This window comes from Dryas octopetala, chromosome 1 (genome assembly GCF_963921425.1).
Source record: "Dryas octopetala chromosome 1, drDryOcto1.1, whole genome shotgun sequence".
Classification (NCBI taxonomy): domain Eukaryota; kingdom Viridiplantae; phylum Streptophyta; class Magnoliopsida; order Rosales; family Rosaceae; genus Dryas; species Dryas octopetala.
Window position 1 is genome coordinate 8,377,313 of NC_141366.1, and position 20,720 is coordinate 8,398,032.

The 20,720-nt window shown below is 35.9% G+C and overlaps 4 protein-coding genes across 6 annotated transcripts; 2 read left to right on the top strand and 2 right to left on the bottom strand.

Moving 5' to 3' along the window:
• The first annotated feature begins 888 nt into the window (after positions 1-888).
• LOC147297340 (zinc ion binding / transcription regulator) lies at positions 889-3,550 on the top strand. Of its 2 annotated transcripts, XM_086246846.1 has the most exons (6): positions 889-1,144; positions 1,224-1,318; positions 1,747-1,827; positions 2,534-2,623; positions 2,958-3,011; positions 3,156-3,550. In XM_086246846.1, exons 1-6 carry the CDS (start codon positions 1,093-1,095, stop codon positions 3,399-3,401), a joined length of 618 nt encoding a protein of 205 aa, XP_086102972.1. In that variant the 5' UTR covers positions 889-1,092; the 3' UTR covers positions 3,402-3,550. The 2 variants fall into 2 exon arrangements, with proteins under 2 accessions (XP_086102972.1, XP_086102979.1); XM_086246853.1 differs by lacking the exons at positions 889-1,144; positions 1,224-1,318 and adding an exon at positions 1,518-1,623.
• Positions 3,534-4,794, bottom strand: LOC147297341 (uncharacterized). The gene is made up of 2 exons (XM_086246865.1): positions 4,570-4,794; positions 3,534-4,264 (listed from the first exon to the last, which is right to left on the bottom strand). Exon 2 carries the CDS (start codon positions 4,186-4,188, stop codon positions 3,736-3,738), a length of 453 nt encoding a protein of 150 aa, XP_086102991.1. The 5' UTR covers positions 4,189-4,264; positions 4,570-4,794; the 3' UTR covers positions 3,534-3,735.
• A 3,424-nt stretch (positions 4,795-8,218) lies between these two features.
• Positions 8,219-9,345, bottom strand: LOC147297342 (uncharacterized). Its single transcript, XM_086229889.1, has 2 exons — positions 9,192-9,345; positions 8,219-8,906 (listed from the first exon to the last, which is right to left on the bottom strand). Exon 2 carries the CDS (start codon positions 8,828-8,830, stop codon positions 8,378-8,380), a length of 453 nt encoding a protein of 150 aa, XP_086086015.1. The 5' UTR covers positions 8,831-8,906; positions 9,192-9,345; the 3' UTR covers positions 8,219-8,377.
• Positions 9,346-11,482: 2,137 nt separating this feature from the next.
• LOC147297343 (putative LRR receptor-like serine/threonine-protein kinase At1g56130) lies at positions 11,483-19,905 on the top strand. Of its 2 annotated transcripts, XM_086229884.1 has the most exons (24): positions 11,483-11,679; positions 11,960-12,146; positions 12,465-12,536; positions 12,707-12,778; positions 13,247-13,318; positions 13,503-13,574; positions 13,727-13,798; positions 13,902-13,973; positions 14,080-14,151; positions 14,231-14,302; positions 14,420-14,491; positions 14,588-14,659; positions 14,878-14,943; positions 15,502-15,564; positions 16,421-16,465; positions 16,628-16,686; positions 16,810-17,195; positions 17,326-17,521; positions 17,619-17,783; positions 17,963-18,081; positions 18,201-18,411; positions 18,571-18,802; positions 19,025-19,175; positions 19,287-19,905. In XM_086229884.1, exons 1-24 carry the CDS (start codon positions 11,505-11,507, stop codon positions 19,701-19,703), a joined length of 3,192 nt encoding a protein of 1,063 aa, XP_086086010.1. In that variant the 5' UTR covers positions 11,483-11,504; the 3' UTR covers positions 19,704-19,905. The 2 variants fall into 2 exon arrangements, with proteins under 2 accessions (XP_086086010.1, XP_086086011.1); XM_086229885.1 differs by lacking the exons at positions 11,483-11,679; positions 11,960-12,146 and adding an exon at positions 12,260-12,276.
• Positions 19,906-20,720: the final 815 nt, after the last annotated feature.

Here is a 20,720-nt window from a genome sequence, read left to right on the forward strand (position 1 = left end):
ATGACATGTGTACTTATTTCAAGTAAAATTTACAATTTTAAAAATAAATAGTACATATGACACTGTAGTGATAAGCATACACATAATCAGACAGTTCTATTTAAAAATTTCTAAATTAAAAATACCATCTTATCTAACCCTCTTCCTCTTCCTACCTCGCACCAAAGTCAGCATGATGATCAGATTTGGCTAATACAACATTTTAGATGTGTTTAAGGACTTAGCTAATTTAATTGAGGCTGTGATGGGCAAATTTAATTGAGGCCTATTTGGTAGCAACTAGAGAATGAGTAATGAGTGGGAGGCCTTAATTATTTTTTTATTTTTATTTTTTGTGTGGGTACATTTTGTTACAAAGGGGATCTAGGCCCAAGGAAAGCACAAACTAAGGGCTTGTTTGGTATTCTATTCAAAAACAAAAAAACAAGTTTTAGTCAAAAAAACGTATTTGGTAAACCATTTTTAAAAACAGTTTTTAGAAAAAAAAATTCAAAAACATGTCTCTTTTTAAAAATGATAAAACATCGTTTTTCTCATTTTTTTTTTACACTTCTTTTTTTCTTAGATGTCATCATTTTTTAAATTTAAAAATTGTTTTCAAATTTCATACCAAACACGTTTTCAAATTTTAAAAATTGATTTTGAAAAATCACATTTAAAAAAAAAATCTTAATTTTTGAAAAAAAAATTTGAGTTGGATACCAAATGGGCCTAAGAAACTAAAGCAAGCATGCACTGATGGGCCTGACAACACCACTAAGGTCCGCATGGACGAAGTCAAGAAGTGGATCCGGGGCAACTTAAAACAACCGAGCCCATAATCCATAATTCCATATCATGCTCAAGAGTGCTTTCTATTTCAAATCAGACTGAAAAAGAGAATAGCTTGTATGGTTGGGTTCCAAATTCCACTCCTAAAAAGAAAATAAGGGAATTAGGTCGGTTCGTCGGTCGCCGACTTACTGTTCAATTGATATGAATTGAATTCTATTTGTATTTAACTAAAAATTAGATCACAAAAAAACAAGAGAGTCACAGAGGAGGCGGCAGGAACAGGAAGGCAAGGCCTCTCTCCTCTCTGGGTACGTAGTAATGTCATCGTCAACACAATCTCAGACAACGCAAAAACTGCATGCTGATAAAGGTAATGCTGTAATGGAAGTTTTTAGTTTCTTCTCTGAAAGGTAGTGACTAGTGGGGTACTAAAAGCTCTTACGTTTCAGGTGCTTCCAGTATTGGGTCTCAGGATTTTGGTCAGGACAGCTCCAATGCTGACAGTGATGTCTCAGACAGCCTCTCTGATATTGACGATGCTGAGGTATATATTGCTTTTTGTCTAACTTGTTTACCTTAATCAGCACTTTCCTTTTATATGGATATTTCCTTGCTTTTAAACTTTTAATTGAGAAACAGAAGCTTGAAGCTCAATAAGTTCAATGAGTTATTATAAATGTTGAAGGCTCTTCGAATTACTAGAAATCGGACCTTTATGCCTATTTCCTTTCTGCTAAGCCAAAGAACCATATACATGAAAGTCCTTCACTTTGAGTTAGTCTTTTCTTGCCCTTCTGGTGTAAAATGGATATCTGCTTTCTTCAAGATCACTTCCATCATATCCACTTGGTATAGAGCATGGTCTTAAACTTAACTTTCGGCTGCTGTCATTGATTTAGATTTTTAAATGATTATTGTTTCAAATTTCTTATCTATAAAATTTTGACATGGAAGATTTCTTATGCTTTATAGCTTGTTCAATACCTTAACAACAAGGAGGAGGCACTGTATAAAAGCATCATTTGGGAAGTAATGAACAGGGATTATGTTAAGGTAATGCCTTTGCAAGTCCATATATTTTAACAAATGTGTGTGTACAAGGATTTGGTGTAATGCAAAGGTTTTCTTAGTTTCTGTTTGCCCCACGAGTTTTTAGATTGGAAAACAATGAGACTATGATCATGAGTCATGACCATCATATGTACATTTTACACTTCCTTGCGTATGGCTTTTATGTTTCACTTGGTGAAGAAAATAAATAGTCTATATATGATTGAAAATCGATCCAAGTCCTTTTATATTATCTGTTTATGTCAAGGTTTCGTCTCAGAAATTTAGGCACATGATATGCAGCTAGAATAAGAGCCTGTTTGTTTATACTTGAAAATGCATCGAGCTGAGTGATATGTTCTTGCTCTCTTTCCTCCACTCTTTGCCTCTTTATTTTCCCTTTTCTCCTTAGCTCTGTAATTGTTCAGAAAATCTTAAAATCACTTTATTCCTTTTCATGTATCTTTGCAGTCTTTGAACGGAAAAAGCACATTTTCTTCTGAACTGTAATTAGAGTCACACTTGCTTACAAGGTTGTATTTGAATGCTGGATAACTGTTTTGCAACTTTGAAAATTGAAATGACAAGTTTTATTGTCAATTTAGCGGCTTATGATTTATTTTATAGTTTAGCTCCTTTGACTCGGTGTTTGTTTTACTGCCAGCATTGAGTCTTATTTAATTCTATCTACAACTTTCAAATTTGGCAGGGAAAGAGTAAAAAACGAGCGAGAAAAGCCAAGAAAGCTGCTCCTGCAAAAAAAGCAGCCAAAATTTCTACTGAGATAGATAATAAGAAGGTAAGTTAATGAGCTGGTGGATGGCTAAAAGTTTCTTAATTTTGCTCTGTTGCAGTTTAAATTATGAGCAGAGCGGTAATCCTCTTTGCTAGCATGAAAACATTAGTCAGGTACAATTGAATCTCAACCTAGTCATTAGAAAGGGGCACGACAAATTATTCCTCGTCATCCCATATTCTGTATTTTCCCCGTCAGTTATTGCATTATCATGGAAAAAAAAAAGTGACATAAGTTATATTTGTATACTTTTCATGCAATGTTACTTATCCTACCTATAATCTATTTAACATTCCTCAGTTTAAGAGAAATTGATGTGGGATTTATGTTCTTGCAGAGGCTGAGTTCAAAAATCAACTATGATGTCTTGAAGAAATTAAACGAAGAAGATGTAAGTCTGTTTTTGCTGGCTTATGTTACAGTCATTCTTGCATTATTCATAGCTGTGCAATTCCCATGTTATGTCTTGTCTACAGGTCTTCAATGCATCTCAAATTTGCATCACCTAATCTTTTCTTCCATGTGTATAAAACAGGGTAATTATGCACCGGGACTCGAAAAAGGCAGAGAGTCCAATTGTGGCAGTCATGGTGATATGCAGCACTCGAATGAGAAATTCAACAGGGTAGCACACAATTCTGGAGGCAGTTGTGATGATGAATTTGATGAAGAAAATGCGTACAGTGAAGAGGCTGAAGCCGGACAAGACTACGGTGATGATACATATCTTGCGAATGATGATTATAATGGATACAGTGATGAGGAGTACGATTTCTTTTAACAATTCTACACATTTTTTTTAATCATTGAGTTGCATCATGTAACGATCCTGAAGGTTAAGTAATTAAACCTTCTGCTTTTTGACAATCTTTTTGAGTAGTATTGACTGGTTCTTTTACCATTGGTATCAATCTAAGGAGAAATTCAATAGAGTGTTGCTTGCATTTCAAACTGTATGAATCATACAATGAACCCAAACTTGTTATAGGAACACTGAACACTGACTGACAACACAAACAGCCTTCCCAAATCACAATAATTCTATACATAAAAGTCTGAGGACAAATTCAATTGAACATTGCTTGAATGTCAAACTGTGCATTATACACAGCTGTTCAGAGTTTACTAGAGAAAGCAAGGTACTTGGTATGGCGGCCCTGAGCAACAATTTTCCCAGTCGTCTTCTTCCTGAACTCAACACTGGCAACACCAACAGTCTTCCCAACCCTCAAAGCCTTGGCCTCAACCTCAATCTCCTCACCAGGGTATGCAGCATCCAAGTAAGAAACGTTGATCTCCACAGAAACTCCTTGCTGGGGGGCTCCGGCTGTGAGGATTGCCGCCGTCCCCACCAAATCCACAAACGTTGCGGTGGCTCCGCCGTGTAAGAAATTGCCCCCATTCAGCAGACGAGGGGGTACTTTGAAGGAGCAGACAATACGACCGCGTTCGATGTGATCGACTTTCAGGCCTTCCATGATTAGGGACTCGAAAAACCTGTCTGGCAGCTCATCCATGGCGGCTGCGGTTTCGCCGTCTTTCAATAGGTACTTCCTCGCTGACTCCATATCTGATTTTCTCAGTTTGCTTCTTTCTTTCACTTCACTTCACTCCTCTTCCATTAAACTACCCAGAATCCAAAATCTAGAAACAAATATGAAAAAGGAAACTTTCTCTCAAATATTTTCTGAGAACCCAAACACCTAAACCCACGCGCAGTTTATACAAAAACCCAGATCGGATTACAAATTCCTCGATTAAAATTAAACCCAGTTCATCAATTCCCTTAAATCGGACAAATAATTAAAGAGAGAAAATTTATTGTAGTAAAGCAATAAGCTTTCGTAAAGCAATAAGCTTTCTGAAACAAACACAAAAATCAGGGAAAGAGAGCTGAGTAAATAAACAAAAAGCTATAAGCTGAATGAATAACAGAGAGAGATCTGAACCTTGGGGCCGCCAGCTCCTCAGCTGTGTCTTTCTCGCCGACGCACTACTGACGCAGTGTTAGCGTGGGACATGCTGACAAATATGACAAGATAGGATATTTTTGGTAATTGTAAATTTGGACCTAAACAAAATTTAAAAATTAAATAAACAGCGAATAATAAATCCAAAACCGAGTGGCCCAAATTCATAAGCAGACTAGGCCGAACTGGGTAGGCCATCCAACAGCGCAATTCGATTCTCTGTAACCATGGCCCCGTTCACAGGTCCAACTTCTCTTGAGTAGTGTTCATCATATTTACATTTACAAATGTTTTGATACTAATACGACATGTTTATTATTTGTGTTCAGCATATCGTGTCAAGAAATAGTCAAGAGAAGCTTGTGCTTCTCTTTGTGCCTTTATGTTTCTACTACTTCTAGTTCTGCAATCGTGATGTACGTAAAATGAGATGCATCTGGATATTCTTTTTTATTTTGTTCTTATGTGGATTGAGTAAATATAATAAAAGAACGCTGAAACGATTGAGTAAATATAATATGAATGTCCCGTTGTTATATTTTCCCTCACTTATAATTTATGAAATTTACTATTTTGATGCTATTCAAACATTGCAAAATACAATTAAATAATATAATGAAACAAAATAGAGTTCCTACTTTGGGTATTTTAAAAACCTATTTTAATATTTAAGCTTAGCCTCATTTTAAATATCTAATTCAAATATTTACAATAGTTTAATTTTTGAAATAATTAAATATATATATAGTTTAACGAATATGAAAAATTATTAAAATATTAAGATTTACAATAATTTGCAACTATGGAGTTGCAACTGGCAATCCCTATTCAAAGTCCACATTTGAATTCAACTAAAAAATTTACAAACATGATACATACTTTTATGGTTGTTTCATTTCAAGACATTAATTTTGCTTTGTGTTAATGAAAGACACATACTTTCATTTTGTGTCAATTAAGGATCATTTTTTTTCTTTTTTCAGTTTTTATCTCAACTTTGGCCCGACATTAGATCCATCAAAACTCCACCAAATTCTGAAAAATTATACTGGATTTAAAGATATGCATCATTTCTTTACAACCATATAAAGATCACCCAAATCAGATCTCTAAAACTCCAAATAATCGACCCTAAAGTAGGGTACCCGAAATTGTCCAATTTTCCAAATTTTTTCCCAGAGGTCCGATTGGACAGTTTCGGATACTCTACTTTTGGGCCAATTATCTAGAATTGTAGATGTCCAATTTAAGTGATCTTTATATGGTTATAAAGAAGAAATGCATATCTTTAAACTAAATATAAGTTTGCTAAATTTGATGGAATTTTGATGGGTTCAATGTCGGGCCAAAGTTGAAATAAAACAGAGTCCTTAATTGATACAAAATAAAAGTATGCATCCTTCATTAACACGAATCAAAATTAATATCTTAAAATAAAACAACTATTAAAATATGTGTCCTGTTTATAAATTTTTCCCAATAAAAAATAAATTGCACTAGCCTCAAGGTGCAACTTTAATATAAAAAACTGCCTTGATCCGCAGCCAGCATTGGGGCTGCTCTAAAGAGCTGACATTGACTCATACCTATTGACCAAAAAAAAAAAGGAACAGTCATTGACTAATGCGCCTTACTCAATAGACAAGTGTCACTAGTCTATCCTCTCCTCATGTCATTATAGTATTAAGTGGGAACCTGTTTCATTCTCATGTATACATTTACAAGGAGAAGATGAATTTGTGGGCAAAGCGGCCATCTCCTTCCCAATTTGCTACTTGCTGCTTCTGCTGTCTCTGCTTCATCTTATCACCCTAGAAATCCATTGCTCAAAACGCCATTACAGAGCTAGCACAGACCCTTTTAAAGCTAGGTACATATCATCTCTCTCTCTCTCTCTCTCTCTCTCTCTCTCTCTCTCTCTCGTATCTAAACGTTTAATTTTCTTTTTAATAGTTTTAAGTGTTTGAAATATATATAGTGTTTGTTTAACCAAGCTTGAGCTTATAACATGTTTACCAGCTAGTTTGTTTAACTAAGCTTATAACATGTTTACCAACTAGTTTGTGAGCTTGAGCTGGTAGGTTTTTCTTGATCATTCCAACTCTCTTTATTAGGTGTTTGAACGTTCATCTAGACATGTATGTATCAACTTGCACATGCAATACGCAGCTCTTCTTCTCCAGAGAATTGACACTTAGCCACACATGCAACTTTTGAAAATCCAGTATTGTTTTCTACGTCTGTTCCAAAAAATCAAACGTGTACTTTTCCAAAATTTATTTTGTCAACGCTTGTAGAACCTACAAACATTGTGTTGGAGTCGGCGATATTTATAAGAGACGGCTATATTTATAATATTTATTACTCTCACGGACTTCTAACCTCTTTAAATGATTAAATCGACAAGTTTTATTTATTGTTCAAATGACAATAACTTCCCAAATAATGACATATTTTGTGTACACGTCTTGAATCTTAGCCTAGAGTACTCAACATTTTCTTTCAGTATAGCGCTTGACATCGCAACTTATTTGTCAACTGATTTTTTTTCCTTTAATTTTTAGTTGAATCTTATATTTGTGGGGTTGATTAGTATTTTTTTTATAGTGTGTTTATATATGTTTTAAAAGATTTTTTGTGTTAAGACTTAAATTTAGTGTATTTATAGATGATATATAGTGTAGTTGCAAACTTGCAATAAAGTAATAAGACAAGTGGTTATCCTTTAGTTAATTAAATTAGTGGTCTGTGACGTCTGGCAGTTGTTGAGTAAATCCATTTCTAATATACGAAGAGTGCTGCTATTTGCACACCTCTAAATTTTTTTTTGTATACCTTTTTTTTTTTCCTACACACCCCACACACTTATTTTAAATTCAAAACTTCTCAACACACACCTAACTCATTACCAAAATACCCTCATTTCATTACACACCCACACACCCCATCTTTCTCTTTCCCTCTCTCTCCTTCCCTCTCCCTCTTTCTCTGTCAGCACCACCACCGCGCGCAACATCACCCTCCCTGCATGCGCACTATTCTCCTCTCATTCTCTCTCTCCTCCCTGCTGCACCACCCTCCCCGCGCCCACCATCATGCCAAGCTCGCATAGCCAAGAAACCCCAATGCCCGACCACGCCGCCAACGCAAATGAGCTCGCACCCGACAGCTCTGCCCAGCTCGCACGACCACGCCGCAGTGCCAGCCAAAAGGATGAGCTTCGCAGGCCGTTCGGCAGTCATCTGCCGAAACCGGCAGGTTCGTTCGGCAGCCATCGGTCGAAAATTTGAGTTTCCTTAGGCAGCCACCCATTGAACATTCGCTGCAACTCGATCATCATCGATTTCCTCAGCTCGGTGGTTTTCGCCGGGGAACTAGGCAACGAGACACCAACCAAACACTTCCTCTCTCTTCCCTCTTCCTCTCCACACCCGCCAACCACCCAGAAAACCAACGATGGCGCCGAAACCAAAAGCACCACGCCGGCGTTGATTCCGTTTCTGGCGGAGTTGGGAGACCAGACCACCCTCCTCTTTCTTAAGATCGGGGCTGGTGTGTGTGTTTTTTCGGTCGGGGTGAGGGAGGGAAATGGGCTGGTGTGTGTGTGTTGCTTGCATTTCAAACTGTATGAATCATACAATGAACCCAAACTTGTTATAGGAACACTGAATACTGACTGACAACACAAACAGCCTTCCCAAATCACAATAATTCTATACATAAAAGTCTGAGGACAAATTCAATTGAACATTGCTTGAATGTCAAACTGTGCATTATACACAGCTGTTCAGAGTTTACTAGAGAAAGCAAGGTACTTGGTATGGCGGCCCTGAGCAACAATTTTCCCAGTCGTCTTCTTCCTGAACTCAACACTGGCAACACCAACAGTCTTCCCAACCCTCAAAGCCTTGGCCTCAACCTCAATCTCCTCACCAGGGTATGCAGCATCCAAGTAAGAAACGTTGATCTCCACAGAAACTCCTTGCTGGGGGGCTCCAGCGGTGAGGATTGCCGCCGTCCCCACCAAATCCACAAACGTTGCGGTGGCTCCGCCGTGTAAGAAATTGCCCCCATTCAGCAGACGAGGGGGTACTTTGAAGGAGCAGACAATACGACCGCGTTCGATGTGATCGACTTTCAGGCCTTCCATGATTAGGGACTCGAAAAACCTGTCTGGCAGCTCATCCATGGCGGCTGCGGTTTCGCCGTCTTTCAATAGGTACTTCCTCGCTGACTCCATATCTGATTTTCTCAGTTTGCTTCTTTCTTTCACTTCACTTCACTCCTCTTCCATTAAACTACCCAGAATCCAAAATCTAGAAACAAATATGAAAAAGGAAACTTTCTCTCAAATATTTTCTGAGAACCCAAACACCTAAACCCACGCGCAGTTTATACAAAAACCCAGATCGGATTACAAATTCCTCGATTAAAATTAAACCCAGTTCATCAATTCCCTTAAATCGGACAAATAATTAAAGAGAAAATTTATTGTAGTAAAGCAATAAGCTTTCGGAAACAAACACAAAAATCAGGGAAAGAGAGCTGAGTAAATAAACAAAAAGCTATAAGCAGAATGAATAACAGAGAGAGATCTGAACCTTGGGGCCGTCAGCTCCTCAGCTGTGTCTTTCTCGCCGACGCGCTACTGACGCAGTGTTAGCGTGGGACATGCTGACAAATATGACAAGATAGGATATTTTTGGTAATTGTAAATTTGGACCTAAACAAAATTTAAAAATTAAATAAACAGCGAATAATAAATCCAAAACGGAGTGGCCCAAATTCATAAGCAGACTAGGCCGAACTGGGTAGGCCATCCAACAGCGCAATTCGATTCTCTGTAACCATGGCCCCGTTCACAGGTCTAACTTCTCTTGAGTAGTGTTCATCATATTTATATTTACAAATGTTTTGATACTAATACGACATGTTTATTATTTGTGTTCAGCATATCGTGTCAAAAAATAGTCAATTCTAAGTCGTTAATTTCGTGCCGTATTATAGTATCATGTCAAATACTACCACCTCTATTTTGAGTTTCTTGGTTCCCTTGTCTCAAGTATTTGACATGATAGGATAATAGGATAATACCACCTCTATTTTGAGTTTATGAGTATCTTAAACATAAGAGCCTTGATCAGGCACTTTTTGGTCAAAAAATGGTACTTGAAATATGTAAAAAATAGTGTAAATTGAGATACCAAGTAAAAAATAGTGTAAATTTGAGATAATTATGTGTAATTTGCTCTTAATTAAATTATTAAGTTTTATAGAAAACCATGAACCCTTCACCGCACATTTGCATGTGCAAGGCTGCAAGCTAGTGGTAGTTGTACCATAACCATCATCAAGTTACTTGGCATTATGTGCGAGTGTGTTTTTTCTTTTCTTAAAAAAAAAAAAATTATTGTATTCTAGCTTACACAATTATTGCATGTTGTTACTAGACCCACTACTAAATTTAATAAGCTTTCGAGATATATGGCAACTATGTGTATATTAAAGTATTAAACTAGTTAACACCCTAGTTAATTAGTGTATATGGTGATATTATATATATATTGACAATAAATTCATTAAAAAATGCTATTAATTTTAAAGTAAATCACTCCTTTATTTTAGTCTAATATCTACACACTTGTGAGTTGTGCCACCCATTTCTTTGTACATGCAAGTTAAATAAATTATAATTAAAATTTTCATTATTATATTACATCCCGTCATATGAAAATTTTTGTAATTTATTTTTTAAACGTTTTTTTAGCATAAAACGTTAAATATATAGATATGATTATTGATTCTGTCCAATAGTGACATGAATTTTTTTTCCTAACAATAATGCATAAGCTATCTATTTTTTTCTTTCTAGGTAAAGAAATATTGATAATTATAATTGTTAAAATATCGATTCCATTATCACGTCACAGCTCACTTGCAGGCTTGCATCACCAATGTAGTGACCAGTGCTCATCAATTAATCTGATCCATCGCTTTAAACATTAATCCAAAAGACAAAGTGGGTGGTGCCGTACTGCCGTGGTGGGTGGAAAACTGGCAATGGCAATTATGGCATTGACATTTTTGTCATCGACAATTAATAATCAAAATATCCAATAAGCTACCTTTCGCTGATTCAACTTTTGATACTGAGCCACAACTTCTGAAAAATCAACTATAGTTTTCTACCTTATATTTCAAAACTTTCAGCGACTACTACATTCCAAAATTTATTACTCACCCAAAAATTTGTCACCCTCGAATGTTAGGAAGAGGTGAATTCCAATTATTTTATTTCCCAGAAGGCAAAGTATTTTATATTATACATTATTTTGCGCTCAAATATTACTACTTATGAGTTACGATGAATCATGTGTATTGTGTAACCCTGACCAGCTGAGCAAGAGTGTTCATTAGTCCAATATCCCTTTATATTTGTCAACAGAAAAAATTAAATATTAAATTGGAAAAGCCATGGTTATCTAGAATACTAGATAAACGTTTCAACATTGAATTTGAAGAAGCGGCTAACACTTAACAGTGAGTCAAATGTGGATGTCACTTTATCAATTGTCAGTGCTCTATCCGAGTGGAGGTGTGGAATTTAGAAAAAGTGGCAGCCATCTGATCCACTTGCAATGAATTTATTAATCAATTAAATTGCAACATCTGATGTCCACGTTATTGATATTTTCAATGACTAAATCTAACTAATTTTAGGACACATGATATATTCGTACATGTCACGTAGGAATTCCAGAAACATAGGATTTTACCATTTTTATTTTGGCCACAACATAGGATTTTCCCACTGAGCGGTCCATGACCATATATATCCATGCATGCCACCTTCTTGTTGAAATGTCTCCTCTCTTCTATGTGTGTTACAGTGTTAGAGTAAGTACTTAATTGGAATGATTCTTTTCAGGCAATCGAGTGGCCGCAAGTGCATGAATTTGAGGATGAAGCAGCTGCTGCAACCATCTCTTTCACTAGTATCATCTGTTCGCTTCTTTTGTCTCTGCTTCCTCTGTTGCATCTCTTTTCAGGTGTCCATTGCTCAAAATGCGACCACCGACCCATCTGAAGGTACCCATCTCAGCTTCTTTTGTCTCTGCTCTGCTTCCTCATTTGCTTTCCATTTCATTTACAACTCTGAAATTTCTTCTTAATTCATCCCATTTTTCTCAACTTCTTTTTTGCATATATATGCTTGTGGCTAACTAATTCCCATGTTTGCCAAAGTTGTATATCAATAAGCATGTTTTAAGTTTTCAATCTTAATTTTTTCATATTTTGTTTCAAAAGTTGAATATTGATCAAATATGGTTGTGTTGTGATATAATTACATGAACAACGTACGAGACAGTGAGGGCGTTGAACTCAATATTCCAACAATGGGACACGCAATCAGTGGCACTGTGGAATATCAGTGGAGAGCCGTGCAGCGGAACTGCCATCAATGGAACTGATCAATTTGAGACCAGCCTTAATAACCCAGCCATCATTTGCGACTGTACTTTTGACAATGGTTCTACCTGCCATATCACCCAACTGTATGTAATTACACTGCTCTCTCCCTCTCCTTCCTTAATTAATAGCTTATTATAGCCAACCTCATACCAACAAGTATCTTTATACATCTTCTCAAATAGTCTAATGACTTCACCACACTGCAGAATATATGTGGGTTACATCCATCAATCCATAATATATATGTGATTATGTATAAATACACACATACATATATATCACTATTATAATAAGTTGATAGATTGACTGTGGTGTACTGCTTTAAATTTGATTAAATGGCTAGTGAAACATGCCATTTACTTATTAATGTAGTCTAACTGTTCCATCTATTTTCTTTCCAGGAGAGTTTATGCTCTGAACAAACGAGGGGTGTTTCCAGAAGAACTTGTGGCTTTGAGATATCTGAACTTTTTGTATGAAATTCTTTTCAACCCCCCTTCTCAGTTTTTTGGTTTATCAAAGATTCAAAATTAAGCATATCAAGACAGGTTTCTTTACTTTTTTACAATTGAAATTTGTCACAAATATTCATGATGCTGAGAGACAAAGAGTTGATGGTTACATTTTGTATCAATTTTTGTAGGAAAATCGATCAGAATTATTTCACAGGCCCCCTACCAGCATTCATTGGCAATATGTCTGCATTGACGTTATTGTAAGTAGTGGGAGAGCATTGTTTAAGCTTAGTACAACCTTTTTGACTACTAGTACTTTGATTAGGCTCATTACAATTTATAAAATTTAACTTATATTTTATTTTCCTTTTTATCCTTTGTAAGCTTTAAGAAACTATTTACTAATTATATATAATCTTTGAGGTAAGGCTTGTTGTTTTATTCTTGACTTTGGTTTTGATTTTAGTCCTGCTAGATTGGAACTGTACAAATAAATAAATTTTATTGGTTTATTTGTTCTTGGAGGACATCACTCCCAAGTGAGTTATCCAAGAGCACATAGTACTTTACGGCTTCAAAATAATTTATACTTATTATTTCTTCATATTACTGAAGTACCACACTTCTGTATGTGCTATCTACAGAATATCATTCTGTTTTAGTTGGATAACACAGTATTTCCTGATTTATGAACCATTCTAATGTCTTTAATTGGTATTTCCATTCAGGTCAATTGCCCACAATGCATTCTCAGGGCCCATTCCCAAAGAGCTTGGAAAACTTAAGGAGCTCAATATGCTGTGAGACATGATACCACTCTTCAATTAAACATTAATTATCTTGTGTGAAAGCATCAATTAAATTTTTTGTTGTAGACAAATGAGAAAACTCTATGTGAACACGTTATATATGTAACTCATATAGTCATATATTCTCTGATAATTGCTTTCAAGTAATTTTATACCTATTCAACATGACTTGCAGGTCCTTTGGAGGGAATAATTTCTCTGGAATACTCCCTCCAGAACTTGGTAATTTAGTCAAGCTCGAGCAAATGTAAGTGCTTCATTTAATTCATCGAAGTTAAGTCGATCATGTGCCAGGATGTGGTTTTCCTAAGGAATGTTTGGTTTGTTAACCTATTTTTGGTGATCAAGGAATGTATTTATCACATGGAATTGATAGTAATCAGTTTATGCTTTTCACAGTTACATAAACAGCTGTGGACTCAGTGGTGAAATTCCTTCAACATTTGCTAATCTCCGGAACATGCAAATCCTGTAAGAATGGTTCTTAAACTGAGTTTTAATCTTTTTTGTTTCTCCAGTACTTTGAGATTGCTATTCTGGAATGGGCTTACTATGACAACTTGTTGAATTTTAGCTGGGCATCAGACACTCCTTTCTCAGGAACGATACCTGATTTTATAGGGAATTGGACAAAGCTAACTTCTTTGTAAGTATTGAAAACTTTTAATTTTATGGAGCATATGAAAGCAAGCTAGCCTTGCTGAGAAGGGTATTTTGTTCACAAGCCTCTTAATTCTTAAATGTTTTTGTAGGAGATTTCAAGGCAACTCTTTTGAAGGCCCAATACCGTCTGGTTTTTCACAATTGACCTCATTAAACTCTCTGTAAGTACAAACGTTTAATACATTGTAAACTCTCTCTTCTCAAAACAAGTTCCAGTTATATTTGTATGTAATGATGTAGGCGGATCAGTGACATATACAATGTGAGCTCCTCTCTTGCTTTCATCAAAAATTTGAAGAACTTGACTGATTTGTAAGTGAACATAATGTTCCATGCATATATTGCAATCTACCTTCTTTTTTCTATTCAAATTTGAAATCTAACTCCATTTACTTGTTCATTTTTTTTTTTTAATTTCTGGTCCAACAGAAATCTACGAAATGCATTAATCACTGATAGCATCCCTTCTGATATTGGAGAATATCCAAGTTTACAGATACTGTACGTACCAACAAACATATAATCTTGAATTGCAAAGATATCAATTAATTTGCTTTCATTCTAATGGCTCCTCTCAACTTCTCATTCATTTTGCAGGGATCTGAGTTTCAACAATTTAACAGGCCAACTCCCAAGTGCATTATTCAACATGAGTTCTCTTACATATTTGTAATAAGCCCTGCCTTCACTATTATTTTTATTTCTTGCCATAATTAAAGTTATCAAATCTATAACCTTCCCCAATCCATCCAAGGTGTATGGGCACAATCTCTACTTTGATTGAAGATTCGGACTGATGCCTTTAACTTAGTTATTCATCTGACTTTTTTTTTTGTTCCTTTCTTTTTTCTTTGTTGGGTGCCTTCCACTATCATTGAAATGACCAGATTTCTTGGAAACAATAGTCTGTCTGGAACTCTTCCTAGCCAAAAGAGCAATAAACTTCAGAATATGTAAGTCTTCATGTCATAAAAGCATGTTCTATTGAATGTACTGGCAATTTAAACCTGCTCTCTCTCTCTCTCTCTCTCTCTGTATGTGCGCATGTGAGTGTCTGTGTATGTGAAATCATGCATGAAGAGTTTTATAACATTGTTTGTCTCTTTAAAGCATATTTGAGTATGCAAAGAAGATGAAATTTTTTCTCTAAAGCATACTTGTGAGTACGAGAGTAACACTGTTTTTAAAGTAAGATTGCATTGTTATTCATGGGATGACAGAAACTTAGTCTGACTGCCCTAATCTGGAAGAATTTTACAATAAATTTAGGCAAGATAACTATAGGGTACATGTCCAGCACTTATTCCAAGCATAATCATACTAGGGCCAATATGAGGTCATACTAATTTCTGATTACTTACGCATGGAGCGGGTTTCTTAGCAAATATTTCCTGAATGGGATACAATGAAATCTCATTTCCAGTTAATGAAACCAAAATCCATCTTCTTAATTCCAATTCTTTTAATTTTTATGCATTTTGTGCCTTCTCACTCGATAATTTTTTGTGCAGAGATTTGTCTTACAACTATTTATCAGGAAGTTTTCCCTCATGGGTAACCTCAATATCACAACTGTATGTCTCCTTTTTATCTTTCATCTTCATTTTTGCAGTTTAAATCACCTGATTTTTGTTGCCAATAAAAATCATAAGATTTTATTCTCTCAGAGCTTCTTTCCTTGTATTATAGTGTATATCATATATATATAATACCACATGCATGAAATTCAAGAAATAAGTAATTTGTGCATGACAAGTTAATTTAACAATTAGAAGGAATGGATTTGAAGGTACTGACATTTTTAGGACTTGAACATGAAATTTTCATTTTATAAGGCTGTGTATCTTTACCTTGGAATAGTGATAACTAACCTACCTCCAATGGCAAGAGTACAAATATGCCATTGCACGGGGAACACACACACACGCAAATTAAAATTAGCCATTCAGAGGTGTCATTGCAAACTTGTCTTGTATTATAGAGTTTATATAATACCACATGAATGAAATTTAAGAAATTAGTAATTGGTGCATGAAAAGTTAATTTAACAATTAGAAAGTAATGACCATGTTTAGAACTTGAACATGAAATTTTCATTCTATAAGGCTGTATATCTTAACCTTCGAATAGTGATGACTAACCAGTATAAAATCTACCACAGCAGGGCACACACACCCACAAATTAACCATGCAGAAGTGTCATTTCCCACAATCATATACATTAGGCTAGCACTCTTAAATTTTCACAATGGAAGTGATTCTGGGCACCAAAACTTCTGGTGGTCAGTTTTGTTCTGTGGTCAGTGCGCCAAGGCCACTAAAACTATTCCCTTCTAGGTTGCAGGTCATCTTTTACATTTCTGTATTCTTGCATCTCTGATAGGTACTATCAAAGATTTTTATACAAAATCGGTTAATGAATTTATGCAGGAACTTAGTGGTCAACAACTTCACATTTGACAGTTCGAACATAACGTGAGTTGAAGTTTCTCTTACCCTTGTTTAGACAAAAATAATAGCACTAGTACTAGTATGCATGAGTAGCAAAGTGATTGCTATTACACTTGTGCATTTTAATCGATTCTTTAATTATATGTTTCTATCTGGATAGGTAATAATGTTTCTCTGTGTTTGCAGTCTTCCTGGATTGAATTGCCTTCAGAGAAATTTTCCATGCAATAGAAATACCCCACGATGTAACCTGCTTTTATTTTACTAATGTAATACAATATCATTTTAGAGATATGTAATTCAAAAACATTAGTATGAGTCTTCAATTTGAAGTTTTTATCATTGATCATTTTCTATGAAATTTACAGATGCAAACTTCTCTATCAAGTGTGGCGGACAAGAAATGAGAGGAAGTGATGGCATATTGTACGAGGCTGAAGACTCAGCTCTTGGGCCAGCTACATATAATGTAACCAGTACAGAGAAATGGGCTGTTAGCAATGTGGGTTTGTTTGCTGACAGAAAGAGTCCAAATTTTCTGGTAAATACCTTCGCACAAGTCACTGGGACGGATGTGACCCCAGAGCTTTTCCAGATTTCAAGATTGTCCCCAGGATCACTGAGATACTATGGCCTGGGTCTTGAGAATGGGCCGTATACTGTGACATTGCAATTTGCAGAAACAGTTTTTGAAGATAGTGCCTCACAAACTTGGGAAAGTCTAGGAAGACGTGTATTTGATATATATATTCAGGTAAGATTGCTAGTAAAGAAAAACTTTAAGCTTTTTAAACTGAGGACAACCTCATCACACAGGTCTTTTTTAACTATTTTCAATGATTTGCAAAGACTAGAATTATTAACTCTCTTCATTTGCTTCCTAGGGGAATCTCAAATCGAAGGACTTTGATATATCAAAGGAGGCTGGTGGGGTTAACAGAGCAATTGTGAGAAATTTCAATGTTAATGTGTCGGAGAATTATCTTGACATTCATCTGTTCTGGGCTGGTAAGGGGACCTGCTGCATACCTGAACAAGGTCATTACGGCCCACTAATAGCGGCTGTCCATGCTGCTTCAGGTATTATATATGTCAAGTTATAAAGATTTTATATGAATGGTTTGAATGTACTTTTTACTGGTAATTGACACTGAACTTATTCTATTTTATTGCTCAGATTTTACACCAACTGTTTCTGGGATTCCGCCAACTACTCCAGGAAAGAAGAGCAGGACAGGGTTGATAGTTGGTATTGCAGTCCCTGTTGGAGTTGTGGGCTTGCTATTAATAATTTCAGTTCTATGTATGAGGAAAAAAAAGTCAGAAAAAGAAGATGATGAAGGTAAGAGCATATTATTAGCAGTATCACCAATTAAGGGCTTCATCATTCAGTCAATTTTGCATGCAGTTCTAGGTTCTTCTGTACATGATATATAGTTGTGACATTAACACAAATTTTATAATTGCATCTACGGTTTCAAAATTAAAACTTATGTTGTACTCTCTTGTTTGAATATGCAGATCTTCTAGGATTAGGCCCCCGACCAAATACTTTCAGTTATGCTGAGTTGAGAGCCGCAACTGATGATTTTAATCCGTCAAATAAGCTAGGAGAGGGAGGATATGGCCCTGTTTACAAGGTTAAATCTGTTTTACATCATTATCATGTACTGACTTGGGACTTTTTACAGAAAAAATAAGCAAGCAAATATAGGTTCCCCCCTCCCTTTTGATGTCACTAAATTGTTTTACTGTACAGGGCACACTTTCTGATGGGAGGGTAGTGGCTGTGAAGCAACTTTCAGTAGGATCTCACCAAGGGAAGAGTCAATTTGTTACTGAAATTGCTACCATATCTGCAGTGCAACATCGCAATCTAGTGAAATTGTATGGATGCTGTATTGAAGGAAACCATCGCATTTTGGTTTATGAGTATCTTGAACATAAGAGCCTTGATCAGGCACTTTTTGGTATGAACTTATTTGCTACCATACCTTCTAATTTTAGGTTACAAAAAACAGAATACTCTGCAGTTGCGAGTACTTCTAAGATTACAACCAGACAACCTTTTTGTTACAATTTGCCACCTAATAAAGGTTTCTAATTGGTTGTACTCACTACTATTTCAGTAACAAATGACTTGCACCTTGACTGGCCTACCCGCTTCAATATATTGCTGGGGACAGCAAGAGGCCTTGCTTATCTTCATGAGGAGTCAAACCCAAGGATTGTACATCGAGATGTCAAAGCCAGTAATATATTGCTCGATGCAGAACTCTGCCCAAAAATATCAGATTTTGGATTGGCAAAGCTTTATGATGACGCGAAAACCCACATTAGCACCCGGGTTGCAGGGACAATGTAAGCCCTCCTTTATTAATTTTCAAGAGGCCTTGCTATAAGTATATACTTTGAGCTGTTTTATGGATTGTGTTATAATGGAATTATTATATACCATGTCATTGGTAATGCCACTAATGATAAGTTGTTCCACTGGAAGACTATTTAGATGCATGGGATTAGGTCGTGCCTAGGATATAACCCAACCAAGCAACCTTCAGTAACCATTTGATAATCTTGCAGAGGCTATTTGGCACCGGAGTATGCAATGCGCGGACATCTGACAGAAAAGGCTGATGTTTTCGGTTTTGGGGTTGTTGCTTTGGAGATTCTCAGCGGTAGGCCAAACTCTGACAATAGCTTGGATACCGAAAAGATTTATCTCCTTGAATGGGTAGGAAAAGAATTTGCCAAAATTTGTTTCCATTAATTCTTTCAGAAGTAGCATAGTTGTGAAGTTGAAAGATTATTTAGTATTCCTTTGACCATGGTATAATGTTTTCAGGCATGGACTCTACATGAAAACAAACAGAGTTTGGGGGTGGTGGATCCGAGATTGACAGAGTTTGACGAAGAAGAAGCAGCTAGATTGACAAGAATAGCTCTCCTGTGCACTCAGGCATCACCAATGATGAGGCCATCCATGTCACGCGTGGTGGCCATGATTTGTGGAGATATTGAAGTAGGCACTGTTATGTCAAAGCCAAGTTATTTGACAGATTGGGATTATAACGATGTAACATCAAGCAGCATCTTGATTGAGGGTGATACCCAATCATTTGCATCCAAGGGAAGTAAGAGTGAGCCCAACTATCAGCCTGCAGGCAGCACAACCGGTGCTAGCCCTGAGATTGACACTGTGCCGTCCCCTGTAAATGTCACTCAATCAATGCTCACTGGCATTGTAGGAGATGGAAGGTGACAACTGATCACAACTACTGCATTGTATGTCCTTGCTCTAATATTCACTCTCGCCACAACTTTCTAAAGCTTGTGCTTCTCTTTGTTTCTACTTTCTAGTGCTGCAATGGTGATGTACATAAAATGAGATGCATCTGGATATTCTTTTTTCTTTTGTTCTTCTGTGGATTGAGTAAATATAATCTGAATGTTCCGTTGTTATATTTCCCCTCACTTATAATTTATGAAATTTACTATTTTGATGCTATTCAAACATTGCAAAATACAATTAAATAATATAATGAAACAAAATAGAGTTCCTACTTTGGGTATTTTAAAAAAACTATTTTAATATTTAAGGTTAGCCTCATTTTAAATATCTAATTCAAATATTTACAATAGTTGAATTTTTGAAATAATTAAATATATATAGTTTAGAGAAAATTTGGGTTAAATACCTAATCCCAATAATGTTTTAGATAACCAGTAAGACCATATAATTTTTGGGTTGGGCTACTAATTTATGGAGTTAATTTTCAAAATAGGTCACAAACTAACAACTAGTTTCTATTGGGCCTTATTATTGACAGATTTGCCCTTTGGCCCATATCTGATGGAACTTGAAGTTCGTTAAAATAGTTTTGCTGTGATCGTCATTAAAATATGACTCTTTTAAATTGGGTCGTTTGGCCCCTTTTTTTTTTTTTTTTTTTTTTTTTTTTCGTTTGTGATCGTCTCTCTCACGCAAATATTCTCTGCATTTTTTTGTGCAATTTCTGGAGATTTTGATGTGAGTTTGGTGAGCTCGCTTGGTTGTAAAGGTATGTGATCGCTCTCTGCTTTTCTTCATTTCTTTTTGCTTGTTTGGTTGTGCGATTTTGTAAATTGATGTTGTGTTCATGTTGAAGTTTATTGTAGGTTTTGATTTCGCATGTAATTTAGGGTTTTTCATTGATTGTTTAGAATTTGTGATCTTCATTGTAAGTTTGAATTATGTTTTTTGTTCAAAATCTGAGTATATGATGAAACTCACAATGAA